Source organism: Molossus molossus, unplaced genomic scaffold, assembly GCF_014108415.1.
Source record: "Molossus molossus isolate mMolMol1 unplaced genomic scaffold, mMolMol1.p scaffold_m16_p_3, whole genome shotgun sequence".
NCBI classification, from domain to species: Eukaryota; Metazoa; Chordata; class Mammalia; order Chiroptera; family Molossidae; genus Molossus; species Molossus molossus.
The window spans coordinates 54,184,658-54,198,597 of record NW_023425366.1 but is presented as its reverse complement, the minus strand read 5'-3'; the positions used below and the strand labels follow the sequence as shown (position 1 = coordinate 54,198,597).

General features: G+C 35.3%; 2 protein-coding genes across 5 annotated transcripts in view; one reads left to right on the top strand and one right to left on the bottom strand.

The window, feature by feature from the left end:
• The window catches only part of TENT2 (terminal nucleotidyltransferase 2), a 57,493-nt gene extending 44,145 nt beyond the window's left edge, over window positions 1–13,348 (bottom strand). For all 4 annotated transcript variants that reach the window (XM_036279093.1, XM_036279089.1, XM_036279090.1 and 1 more), the window contains exons 1-4: window positions 13,220–13,348; window positions 10,003–10,176; window positions 9,704–9,793; window positions 6,566–6,803 (exon numbers count right to left, since the gene is read on the bottom strand). In XM_036279093.1, the coding sequence (XP_036134986.1) occupies window positions 6,566–6,803; window positions 9,704–9,793; window positions 10,003–10,139 (465 nt within the window). In that variant the 5' untranslated portion in view covers window positions 10,140–10,176; window positions 13,220–13,348. The remainder of the gene's footprint in view (window positions 1–6,565; window positions 6,804–9,703; window positions 9,794–10,002; window positions 10,177–13,219) is intronic.
• Window positions 1–13,940, top strand: part of MTX3 (metaxin 3) — a 760,898-nt gene that overhangs the window by 300,983 nt on the left and 445,975 nt on the right. The gene's annotated exons all lie outside the window — the stretch shown is intronic.

The window sequence follows — 13,940 nt, the reverse complement described above, 5'->3', positions numbered from 1 at the left end:
AAGGAAATCCTGCCCTGGCAGGTTTGGCTCAGCAGTTAAAGCGTTGGCCCATGAACCAGAGCCCTGGGTTTGGTTCCCACTAAGGGCATGTACCTTGGTTGCAGTTTGTCCCTGGCCCTGGTTGGGGTCATGTAGGTGGCAACCACTCGATGTGTCCCTTTCACATTGATGTTTCTCTCTCTCTCTTCCTCCCTTTCCCTCCCGCTCTATCCAAAGATAAATGCAAAACAAAAGTCCTCAGGCAAGGATTAAAAAAAAACAAAACAAAAAGGAAGGAAATCCTGCCATTTGCGTCATGAATGGACCTGAAAGATGTGCTAAATGAAATAAGCTAGACACAGAAAGACAAATATAGCATGATCTCACTTTTATGTAGAATCTAAAAAGGCAAATTCATAGTACGTAGCAGAGAGCAGAATGGTGGTTATCAGGGGCTGGGGATCAGGGGAAATGGAGAGGTGTTGTTAAAAGGGTACAAACTTTCAGCTATAAAATGAGTAAGTTCTGGAGATGTGATACACAGCAGTGACTACACTTAAAATATATTATATATGTGAAATTTTCTAAGAGAGTAGATCTCAAGTGTTCTTGCCACAGAAAAATATAACTTTAGGAGGTGATAAACATGTTAATTAGCTTGATAATGGTAATCATGTAATACATCAAAACATCACATTTTACATCTTTTTTATTTTTAATTCTTACCCAAGGATATTTTACCATTAATTTTCAGAAAGAGTGGGAGGGAGGGAGAAAGAGAGAAAGAGAAACATCAATGTGAGTGAGAAATATTAACAGCTGCCTCCTGCAGGACCCCAACCAGGTTCAGGGCCAAGGATCGAACCAAAACTGAGGTGCATGCCCTTGACTGGAATTGAACTTACAACCCTTTGGTTCACAGGCCAAACCAGCCAGGGCTCTTACATCTTAAATATTACAATTTTTGTTATTCATATCTCAATAAAGCTGAAAAATTGGTAGGAGATGTGGGCACAGACATATCTTAAGTATTTAAAATTCAGTGAGCTAATTAATGCTTTATAAAATTTTTATCCCTCTTTTCAATTTGTTTTGCTTCTAAATAAAATAGAATATTGAAATTTAAAGAAATATTCTAAGACTGATCCTGTGAGAGATCCGTAAGATTACTGTCCCCAAACTACTCCCTTCAAGGATGCCAAGAAGCTCCAAAAATATGCTCCTTTCCAAAATTAAACATTACACAAGAAATCTTGAATAATTCACTCACAATCATCTTTTTATTTTATGTCAGTACCAAGAAAACATCAGCCTAAACTCATCTCAAAATTCAAAATCAATTACTTCAATTCACATAATTATCTCCAAACTAACCAGAATTTCTAAATAGTTATAATAAATGTAATTCAGGAGCTTGGTTAACTCCGATTCCTCCATAGCCTCTTTTTTATCCAGGAAACCATATATTCACCCAAAACGTAGTGAAATAAAAATTAAAATTAAGAAAACTAAGATTTTTTTTTCTTAAAGATTTCTGTTAATATAGCAACTTGAAAAGTAGACAAACGATTTTAAAGTGGAGGAAAAAAAATTAGGAAGTACTCAATTTCAAAAATTTAATTATTTAGGTTTCACAACACAGAATATGAATCGTCAAAGTAATTAAAATTTCTACTAAATCTTTCTCTAGAGCTAACTGAATCAATTGAATGATTTATTATTACTAATAATAGATTCATTATTATCAATCTTGAGTGGGCTTTCTACACTACCTAGCAAACAGTGTTTCAAACCTTTCCCACTGTTTCTCTGGTCAGCATGATCTTTTGCACAAGGTAAATGCTAATCCAGGAGTCTCAATTGTCACTTTTATTGTAAGTGACTTCAGGATGCATATCACTGTCCCTGGCCTTGCTTCTGAAATATAATGCCAGTTCAGCTAAAACACAATTTTTGGAGTACCCATTAGCTTATAGACAATTAGTAAAGAGAAGAATAGTATCAACTTAATATGTCAGTTGGGTTGATTTGTACATGGAACTAAAATTGTGGAATTATAACCTTCATAAGAGAAAAAACAAGCCTTCAGCTTGGCTGCTGCACAGGCAGGAGTCCTTATAGATCTAAGACAACTAAAAAGAAGCATCTATAACCAGGGTTCCCAATCAATAAAGCATAGCCCCAGCCTTTCACAGCTCTCTGCTGGTGTATTTCCTTTTGTGTCTACCTTAACAGCAGTTTCACTGACTCAGAGCTCCATTTTTAACTGCCTTGTCTCAGTGCCCACCCCAAGCCAATCTTGACTCTATTCTGTATATTTTTAATATCCCCTGTAGCAGCATCCAGCCATGCTAAGCCACCTATCCGGTCTGTCCAATTTATTTCCCAAGGTAACACTTAATATTCTCACTAGTGTTCTGGCTACAAAATTAAATTGTTTAGTCTGCTCCAGCCCTATTTTCCCATAGCCCTATAAACTTAGTGTACAATCCGTAGAACATGGTTTCTCAAAAGTACACGTTATAGCAGATTTTCCCACGGTTTCAAATAGCTCTTGATTAGTTCCTCAATTAGCTTATATATCCCAAATCTAGGTTCCTTATCTAGATAGTAGTACAGAATCATATCAGTTAGTCTCTCTCCCCCTCTCCCCTGCATTCAATCATTGCAAACATTCTATCACTTTTCCTTACGCATGGTCTCTCACATCTTTTCTACCTACCATCTATCACAACAGAAAGCTTCAGCACCTCTCATCTGAATGAATGTAATAGCTTTCAAGGTAATCATCCATCTTCTAGGCCCTCCTTATTCCAAACCAAACTCCACTATACTGCAAGAACTACGTTCCCCAAAATGCAAATCTGATTGTGCTATTCCTGTACTCAAAAACCTTCGATGGCATTGCACTGTGAATTTGAGGCTCCAAACCACTGCTCCACTTCCATTAAACACTGACCTCCCATTCACTTTACGCTGTAACAGAGGTAAACCATACAAACCGTTAAGCACACTGCTGCCAAAGAAAGACAGTCAATGAATATTAGCTATTATTGTCACAGACTACCTGGTATTATAGCCAGTTCTAAGAATGTTATCTCCCTATCCTTGATTTTAAGCATCTTAAGTTCCTTCTCTTTGTATTATTAGAGACAAGGGTCAAATCTTGGTTGTGTCACTTTCTAGCTGTGACCATGAACAAGTTATTTAGCTTTCTGAGCCTCAGTAAAATTAGGATAATATCCATGTCATTGGAGGCGGTAGTGTTGAAAAGACTAAATGACATAGCATATGTAGAATGCCAAGAAAAGAAGAGACATCAGTACATACTAGTTTTCTTAAGAAGTGTTCACTTGAAGAATGAGCACAGAACTAATTGCTTGCCTTCTTTTTCCCAGAAATAGGTTAAGTAGAGAGTGGTACTCAAATAAATTGGTTTAACAACAAAATGTATCTTTATCCCTTTAATATGAATGCTTATTCTAAAAACGTAAGATGTAAGAGAATCCTTTTGTATGCTACTAAGCAAAGAAAAAGTTATTGATATGTATCCATACTTTACTTGATACTACCTAATATGAATTGTTATTAAATTTATTGACTCAATATATACCTAGTTCATAGGTAGAACTAGCAGTTTTTTAATTAGTTCTGTTAACTGTTATAAACATATTAAAAAATGCAAAAATATAAAGCTACATTTATGAATAAATTCCATATAAACAGGTCTAACTGCATATATATTAAAATTCCATGTGTAATAAAAGATTCTTATATATTCACTCAAAAAATTCGTCTGATTTCATTTATATCACAGGCTTTCAGACTATAGCATTATAAGAGTTTCTTTAAAATGAGAAAGCAAAGAAGGGGCAGAGGGAGAAATGGTACCAAAACATCCCAAGTCAGTCTTTTCCCACTTTACTTTTTATTTTTCCTGACTCCCACTGATTTTGCCTAGTTGGTTTTCCTATTACATAATAATAAAAGAATAGCAGTCTTTTTAAATAAACAGTGCTGGAATAACTGAACAACAGCAAAAGAATAAAGTTGGCCCTGGCTGGTGTGGCTCAGGTGGTAGGGCATTGTCCCGTGCACCAAAAGATTGCTGGTTCAATTCACAATCAACAGGGCACATGCCCCAGGTTGTGGGCTTGAACCTCAGTAGGGGGTGTGCAGGAGGCAGCCAAATTATGTTGCTCTCTCACAGTGATGTTTCTCTCTCTCTCTCTAAAAAAAAAAAAAAAAAATCAATAAAAATATTTAAAGAAAAAAGAATAAAGTTGGACCTCTACTCCAGATCATATAAAAATTAACTCAAAATTAATCAAACACCTAAATCTAAGAGCTGAAACTATTAAATTCTTAGCATAACACATATGCATTAATCTTTATGACCTTGGATTAGGCAATGGTTCCTTAGACACAACCCCAAAAGCTTAAGCAACCAAAGAAAAACAGATAAATTGGACTTCATCAAAATGAAAAGCTTTTGTGCTTCAAAGGACAACATTAAAAAAGTAAAAAAGAGCCCTGGCCAGTTTGGCTCAGCGGTTGGAGCATCGGCCTGTGGTACAGAGAGACCCGGGTTTGATTCCCGCTAAGGGCACGTACCTCGGTTGCAGTTTGTCCCTGGCCCTGGTTGGTCGTGCGGGTGGCAGCCACTCGATGTGTCCCTTCACATTGATGTTTCTCTCTTTCTCTCTTCCTCTCTCTCCCTCCCGCTCTATCTGAACAAAAAATGGAAAAATGTCCTCGGGTGAGAATAAAAAAAATAAAAATAAAAAAATAAAAAAGACAAACCACAAAATAAGAGAATATATCTGTAAATCAAATATCTGATAAAGGTCGAGTATTCAGAATATATAAAAAAAACTCTTAAAACTCAAAAATAAAAATAATAAACCCAATTAAAACATGTACAAAGACTATGATCAGGCGGTTCTCCAAAGAATATACACAAATGACCAACATGCAAATGAAAAGATCAACATCATTGGTCATTAGAAAATTAAATCAAAATTCCAATGAGATACCCACTTCACACCCACTTGAATGGCTATAATAAAAAAGACAGACAATAGCAGGTGCTGAAAATAAAATGGAGAAATTGGAATGCTCATACACTGCTAGTGGGAATATAAAATGGCGCAACCACTTTAGAAAACAGTCAGTCAGTTCCTCAAAAAGTTATACATAGAGTTTCCACATAACCCAGCAATTTCACTCCTAGGTATTTACTCAAGAGAAATGAAAACATGTCCACACAAAAACCTGCACACAGATTTTCATAGCAACATTATTTAGAATAGCTCAAAAGAGGAAACAGCACAAAAGTCTAACAACTGAGAAAAGCATACAAGGACTATTAATCAGCTATGAAAAAATAAAGAACTGATACATGCTATGACCTGGATGAACCTTGAAAACATGCTAAGTGAAAGAAGCAAGACCACATATAGTATTACTCCATTTATATGGAATGTCCAGAACAGACAAATCCAAAGACAAAAAATTGACTAGTGGTTGCCAGGGGCTAAGACGATGGAAAAGGGGCTGCTACTGGACACATGATTTCTTTTGGGGGTAATAAAAATGTACTAGAATCAGATAGTGATGATGGTTTCACAACTGTGAATATACTAAAAACCACTGAATCATACACTTTAAGAGTGAATTTTATGTACAACTTTACCTCAGTTAAAGAAATAAATAATTAAAAAAAGTAGCACAACTAAGGAATGAAGCAAGTGTTCCTTTCTTGACCCAACATTTTCTGTACACTTACTATGTTCCAGACATATGCTGGTTGCTAGAAACCCAAGATGAATAATACAAAGTCACTATACTCTCTTCAGGTTCATTCTCCTTAGCATACAAATGTCTTATTTCTCAAGAGTGAAGCAGCTTTGAAAATGTAAAAACAACCAATATAAGCCATAGACAATCTGAGAGAATGCAGATATTTACATTATAAATTCTTCTAGATCACCTTAAAAATTTTTTTTTGTTTCACTAAATATGGAGAAGGGGAAGAAATATGCTTCTAATATTGGTGTTAAGTAACTCATTGTTCCCAATGCTGATAATATCATTTTCCAAGAACTATTATTTAAATAGCTTAATTTCATGTATTTGAAATGGTTTTTTTACAAATGTTTTGTGGGTTTTTTTAATCTTTCTTGATTTAAATGTATTATTTCCTCAATGACTCCTGGATTCTCTATTTTTGACATTCAAAAAACCTCACACAAATATTCCCAAAGAAAATGCTTTTTAACACTTTATTACAATATGCATATAAAAATTTATTTTTCTACAATAAGTAACAGAGTTCTCTAAACTAAAAAATCACATGTTTTGGGCTCTAATCACAGATTTTTATGAAACAGAGACTATCTCATTTTCTGATATGAAAGTTGCACTTCCATTAAAAAAACTATAATCAAAATCTCAAATTTCGACAGAAAACTGTATTGAACAGTACTTTAAATAGTGCAAAAAATGATGCTACTCAGTCCAAGAAATTAGATGTTTTTGATACTTATAACTTCCCAAAACATAAAACTAAAATCTACATTATTACCTTATCTTTGGCCTCAGGCAGTGTGATTTCTCTAGGTTCTAAAATTGGTATTTCTCGAAAAGGTGGAACACATCTGACTATGTCGGGTACATAGTTCGTATGAAACAATGGCGGCATTGAGTATCTTCTTTCACCTGATAAAGGCACTATGTGGTTAACTATAGTTGGCTCTTGGTGGGGTGAATGGAAACGTTGCCTTTTACCATCAAGAGGAAGGTTTTTTTCATCGCTTAATCTCCTGAAAACAAGCAATATACCTTAGTACTTAAAAGTATAACTTTCTGATAACAAACAGAAAACAATTAAGAATATATAAATAACATGACAATATTGACTTTTTCAGTAAGGCCACATTATTAGCGCTATGTGAATCTTAAAATACTCATCTTCATCACAAAAGATGCCTTAGAAAAACATCTTAAGAAAAAAAGCATATACAAAAACAAACTACATATATACATTAAGGTTAGTCTCCTACTTCGGAAATACTCCAGTGTTTCATCTCAGCAGTGAAAACTTTGGAGGAAAATTTCTATTTATAGAACCGCTAACAACAAAAGATCCAAACTCTAAAGAGAGGATAAAATTAAGTGAATTGAGCACTACACATTTTTAAAAAGGCTCTTCGAGTCCACCTATGTTCTGACTCATCAGTAGAAAAAAAAACAAATTAAGAGATACTTTTTGAAAAAAACTATAATGACATTGGACAAGTAAGAAAATTTAAAAATGATCTACATTTCAGATAATAGTATATTACTGTTAAACTTCTTGGACAGGATCAATGCATTTTTGGTTATTTAGGAGAATATTCTTGTTTTTAGGAGAAATGCACTGATATGTATTGGGGTAAAGTGAAATGATGTCAACAACTTACTTTCATATGGTTCAGAAAAAAATGTGGGGATAGGAAGAAAAAGAGGCAGAAAAAAATGTAACAAAACTTTAATTGATTTAATTTAGGTTTAATGGAATTTAGGTGTTGATTTATTATTCTTTAAACTTTTCTTGAGGCTTAAAATGTTCTAAATAAAAGGCAAGGGAAAAGTCATTAAAAAGTAATTACTTGTTGAAAAAAAAATTTACTCCACTGATATATTAAGTTGTTCATATAGGTAATACTTTATGCCATAAGAAATGGCCCAATTCCTTTTAAGCTCTAAAACCATTGATTTTTTCAGATAGAGTGGGAGGGAGGGAGAGGAAGGAGAGGGAAAAGGTGAGGGGATAAGAGAGAGAAAGAGAGAAAGTAACATTGATGTGAGAGAGACACATCAATTGGTTGCCTCTGGGACTACCCTGGCCAGGGCCAGGGATTGAACCCAAAACCCAGGTACGTGCCATTGACTGGGAATTAAACCCAAGATGCTATATTCACTGAGCCAAACCAGCCAAGGTGAAAACTGAAGGTTTTTATTGTAATACTCCTTTGGCATTATGCCAATTTCTCTCTCCTTGACAGAACCACAAATAACTGGAACTCCTATACCTGTTCACTAAAAGTGAACAGTGCTAAAAACATTAAGATGTATACCTAATTTTTTAAACATTAAAAGTAATTTAGAGCTTTACATTTTGAGTATCTTCTATTGAGAATGCCAATTTTAGTTTCAAAATATGTATAATTTATTTTCATTCGTGATTCACAAATTAGCTATCAAGGCAATTTCAAAAATTAAAAATCTGAATACAGTCAAGACTTTTAGCATCATTATATAGCTTTCCACAATGACGACTCTGAAGAACAACTCAGTACTGCTAAGCATAGGATCTAGAACCAGACCTCCTGGGTTCATACCACAGTTATACCAATTCTACTTGAATAACTAATAGCTTAAATCCTGTGTGTTTCAGCTTTCTCCTCAACAGAAGAGGGATAATAGTATCTACCTCATAAAGTGTTGTGAAACCTAATCAAATTATTCTGTGTAAAGTCCTTAGAACAATGTCTACTACATCATACAATCAGTAATTCTTAAGTAGTGTTGTTTTTAATGGTTTTTTTTAGAGAGAGGAACATCCATGTGAGAGAGATATATTGATTGGCTGCCTCCTGCACACCCCCTACTGGGGATCGAGCCCACAACTGGGCATTTGCCCAGACCAGGAATCGAACTAGGACCTCTCAGTCCATGGGACTGATGCTCGATCCACTGAACCACACTGGCTGGGCGGCAGTGTTATTTTTAATAGAACACAAAAATTATGAAATGTCTATATAGGCTTTAAATAGCAACATCTTTCAAATATTGCCAAATCACATTTTAATAATCACCTCCAAAATTCTATTATAATTACTTTTTGATATATTTTCTTTTAATCAAACTGGTTATAATTAATTGGCTCTTGATTTCTCCATAGACAGCTTTATTTCACGTAGAAATTTTCATTATAATATGTACCATGGAACCTTAAATGTATAAGATTTAGATAAACCAAATGGTAGTAAATTTTACTAGAAATAAGGTGTTATGGGCTGAATTGTGTCTCCCTCAAAAGTCATGTTTAAGCCCTAACCCCTAGTATCTCAAAATGTAACTTTGGACATAGGGCCTTTAAAGAAGTCAAAATGAGGTCATTATAGGTGGGTTCTAATCCAGTAAGACTAATGTTCCTTAGGAGAAGAGATTAGAACACAGAAAACACAGGCACAGAGATGACCGTGTGAGGACAGAGAGAGAAGGCAGCCATTTTCAAGCTAAGGAGGAAAGCCTCAGAATAAGCCAAACCTGCCATGGTAACATCTTGATCTTGGAATTCTAGCCTCCAGAATTGTGAAAAAATAAATTTCTGTTCTTTAAGCCACCCAGTCTATTGTTCTTTGTTATGGCAGCCCTAGCATAGAAATACAGAAAGCCATTTAGTTAAAAATCTCAATTAAAGGTAGTTTTCTGAAGAAATATAGCTTCATTCCATCTAAAACTTAAAATGGCAGGAATAAATCAACAAAAGGTCCCTAAAATCATTTAAACACTAAATAGAAGTTTTAAAATTCTATGATATAACTGATCACACACATCCCAGGAAAAAAAAAATTAGAGCATAGTATCCATACAATTTCAATAAAAAAATGCATTGTTACATAGTTCTAAGAAATACAAATTTTTCTTTTAAAATAATTAAATAAAAAGTACTTACTTCCTCCCTCGAAATAATGGGGAAGTTGAAGTCTGTATTGGACTGACATTTCCATATGTCAGCTGCTGTAGTGACACAGCTCTAGACAAGCTACCAAAAAGAAAGAACAGTAGTAATAAACATTTTTTTCCTTAAAAAATAAAAATCAATTTCAGAAAAAGTAAATTATTTCACTGATCAAAAGAAAACAAGTCACAATGACATTTTCTCTAACTTCAAATGTTTCATATAAAAAGGGTTTGCAATGAGTAGAAAACAAAATTTACAAATGATATGGGCCAAAATATTACCATACTTACTCTGCATTCTGAAAGTTGAACTGTGCATCTATGAGCTGCTGGTGTGAATAAAGAGTTGGTGACAGAGCGAAGAAGTTATTATGTTGTTGATGGTTTGGAGTGAAAGGTGGGCGACCCAAAATTGAGTTTGGGAACATGCTCTTGTTCACTAAAAGTGAACATGTATTCTTCCACCTAGAATCATTTTAAAAGACAAATTATTATAGCTTAAAGTTACTGAACTATTTGGTAACTAGGATCCGTTATTTAAAACAATTAGTATCAAGTTATGAATTTCATTTGCAAAGTTATTTTTAAAAATTCAAATATATCTCTTGTTAAACTACAGGCAACAAAACACTAATAATGAATTTAATGTTAATTTTTTTTTCTTTATTGATTTTAGAGAGAGAGAAAGGGAGAGGAAAGAGAGATAGAAACATCAATGAGAGAGAACATCGACTGGCTGTCTCCTGCATGACTCCCACTGGGGATTTGGCCCACAACTGGGCATGTGCCCTGACCGGGAATCGAACCAGAGACCTCTTGGTGCAAGAGTCGATGCTCAACCACTGAGCCACACCAGCTGGGCCTAATAATCAATTTTAAATCTACGTTAACCATAGTATTATTCAAATGATAGCACAATGTTTCTAATTTTCTGATTAATGTACCCTAATATCAATGTCTTTTAGAAATCAAGTTATCACCACATACTCTGGTAATAAAAAGAAACTACCCAAGAGAAACATTTAATTAAACCCTACAGATTCTTATATTTATTCCCAATATAATTTATGTAAAGGTATAAGCCATCATATGACTACCTGATTCCTATGATTGAGATCATACAAGCCTTATCAAACAAGGGAAGGAATTTGTATTGCCTAATAACTATTTATAAAATTGTGAGAATTCCTTCAAAGTCTAAATAATACAGAGGACTTCCAATAACAGAGAGCTTGTTCCACAAGAATGGGGAAAACGTGTACACAAAGCAATTAGAACCATTCACTGACCCAGGCAGGAGATTAGATATTCATTCTTTTGCAATGACTGATCCCTAAAGGCTACAAATTTACAGAATAAGATAAGGTAACAAAGTGAAAACAAGTTTTAAGTAATGTCTACAAAGTGAAAACAATCCCCAGCCCACCTTCCTAAAGCAGGAAATTAGAAAACTCATTATGGAATAACTGAGAGAAAAAAAACCATATAATACAGTTAACCAGAGAACCTACAGAACATAGTAACAGTTTTCCACCAAAGAAAAGTTAAGCCTGCTAGCAAGTACAATGGAGTCTACTATTGAAAAGCCCACCCATGCACACAGAGCTTCTAATTAGATTTCTAATCGCTCTCACTTAAAACAGACATTATGGATCACCAGAAAAAATAAATAAATCTGAGAATAAATAGCTATAATGTCAAGAACAAATGAAAATTCAATTAAAAAAAAAAAAACTAAAGAAAAAACACTGCATATACAGGACAAGAATACAGTGATACCTCGGTTCTCGAACATAATTCGTTCCAGGAGGACGGTCGAGAACCGAATTGTTCGAGAACCAAAGCAATGAAACCAATAGGAAAGCGTGACTCCACAAAGCGTGACTCTCTCTCTGCACTCACACTGATGACGCAAGCAAGGCGCGCTGGGCCGAATGAACGCCATTCGGCTCAACTCGGCTCATCTCGGAAGTTCGAGTTCCAAATATTTGTTCGGATTCCGAGACAAAAGTTTCTCGAATCTCCATTTGGTCGAAAACCGAGGCGTTCGAGAACCGAGGTATTACTGTATACTGCTTAAAAAGCAGAAAGGGCCCTGACCAGTTTGGCTCAGCGATTAGAGAGCATGGGCCCAAGGACCAGAGTGTCTCGGGTTTGATTCCTGATCAAGGGCATGACCTCAGTTATAGGTTTGATCCCTGGCCCTGGTTAGTGTTATGGGGGAGGCAACTAATCAATGTGTCTCTCTCACATGTTTGTCTCTTTCTTTCTTTCCCTCCCTCCTATACTTTAAAAAAAAAGGAAAATTATTCTCAGGTAAGGATTAAAAAAAAAAAAAATAGGCAGAAAGGACCCTTGGAAATCACAAAACTGAAAGCAGAAATTCCAGCAGAAAGTTAAAAGATTACACTGAAGAAATCTCTTAGAAGGAACAAAAAGGAAAACTTGAGGAGGGAAGAAAGGAAATAGAATGGGAGAGAAAACAGAAGAGAATCAAACTATGTGGTCCAACATCCAACATAACAAAAGCTCCAGGAAAAACAGAGAAATAAATTACCAAATAAATAAAAGAAAATATCCAAGACAAGAACACCAATCCTTACACTTAAAGGGCCGGATGAACACAAAGCACAATTAAAAAAAAAAAAAAAAATGATTATCAAGGCATATGAAGGTAAAATTTCAGAATTTCAGAATATCAGAAAAAAGAAGCTTATAAAAGATTACAGAGCCCTGGCCGGTTTGGCTCAGCGGTTAGAGCGTCGGCCTGCGGTCCTGAGAGACCGGGTTCGGTTCCCGCTAAGGGCGCGTACCTCGGTTGCAGTTTGTCCCCGGCCCTGGTCGGTTGTGTTGGTGGCAGCCACTCGATGTGTTCCTTTCACATCGATGTTTCTCTCTCTCTCTCTGTTCCTCTCCCTCCCTCCCACTCTACCTGAACAAAAAATGGAAAAATGTCCTCGGGTGAGGATTGGAAAAAAAAAAAAAAATTACAGAGGAAAACAAACACAGGGCTGGTAATAAAAATGGCTTTAAAGCAACAGCAGAAACCACAAAACAATTAAGTCAATGTCCTCAAGTCTCTGAGAAAAACCCTCTCAAGCTATAATTCTATACCCAGCTATACTATCAATGCAAGGAAGAATAAAAACCTGTTTAGACATGTAAGGTATCAAAAAAAATAAAATAAAGCCTGGGAGCTAGGAAAAGGAAGCTCCAACACAGGGTAGAGACAAAGTAAATTACCCAGGATGATGGTAAATGGAAGTTAACAGCTTAAATTAGAGCACAGGGACAGAAGGCTTCAAGAAGATATCCAAGGAGAAAAAAAAAAAAGTTAACTGATAGATTACCTGATGTATTTGACCATAGAAAGCAGTTCTGCTGACAGAGCAGAAATAATTATAGGAACAGAAAAGCAGCAAGCTAAAAATAAGAGAAATTACAAAACTACAGAAAAAAAAAAATACTTAAAGAGTTACATAAAAAGTAAATATAATCAGTTACCTACTTGGTTCAGCAGATGTCAATCCAAAGAATGAGCTATAAAAGTTTTTTGTTGTTTTTTAAGAAAAGAGGAAAAGAACACTTAAGCAGCTTAAAAAAAAAAAAAAAAAAGGTAGTTGCCTCCAGGGATTGAGACCAGATGGTTGGGAAAAACTGGAGCAGGAGACAACAGAAGAGAAAAAAAGAAAGATCTGCAAAAAAACAAAACAAAAAACAATCACTCATACAAACCTTGTCCCCCTTTTTTTTCAATTTTGTAAGATTAAAATTCCCTAAACTGGCCACAGATAGCAAGATTCACCAGTACAGGGTTCAAACAGATTTTGTTTTTTCTAATCTTCACTCGAGGATATGTTTTTCTAGTTTTTGGTTTTTTTTTGTTTTTGTTTTTGTTTTTGAGAGAGAGAAACCAATGGTCCATCTCTTGCACACATCCCAACCAGGGATCAACCCGCAACCTAAGTATGTGCCCAGATGGGGAATCTCCAACCAAGGCCACTCCAACCTAGCCACCCTGCCAGGGCAGATTCAAACAGATTTAGGATCAGAGTCTCTGACCACCATCAGATCTCATCCCAAGTGCCTGACTCTCGAATTTGAACCAAAGACACATGTTACCTCCAGAAAACAAGTTTGTCAACTTTCTTCAGCAGTATTTTATCTCTTGTTATAGTTTTTTTTTTTTAAAGCAATCCTATCATGCCCTGGACAATTTGGCTCAGCAG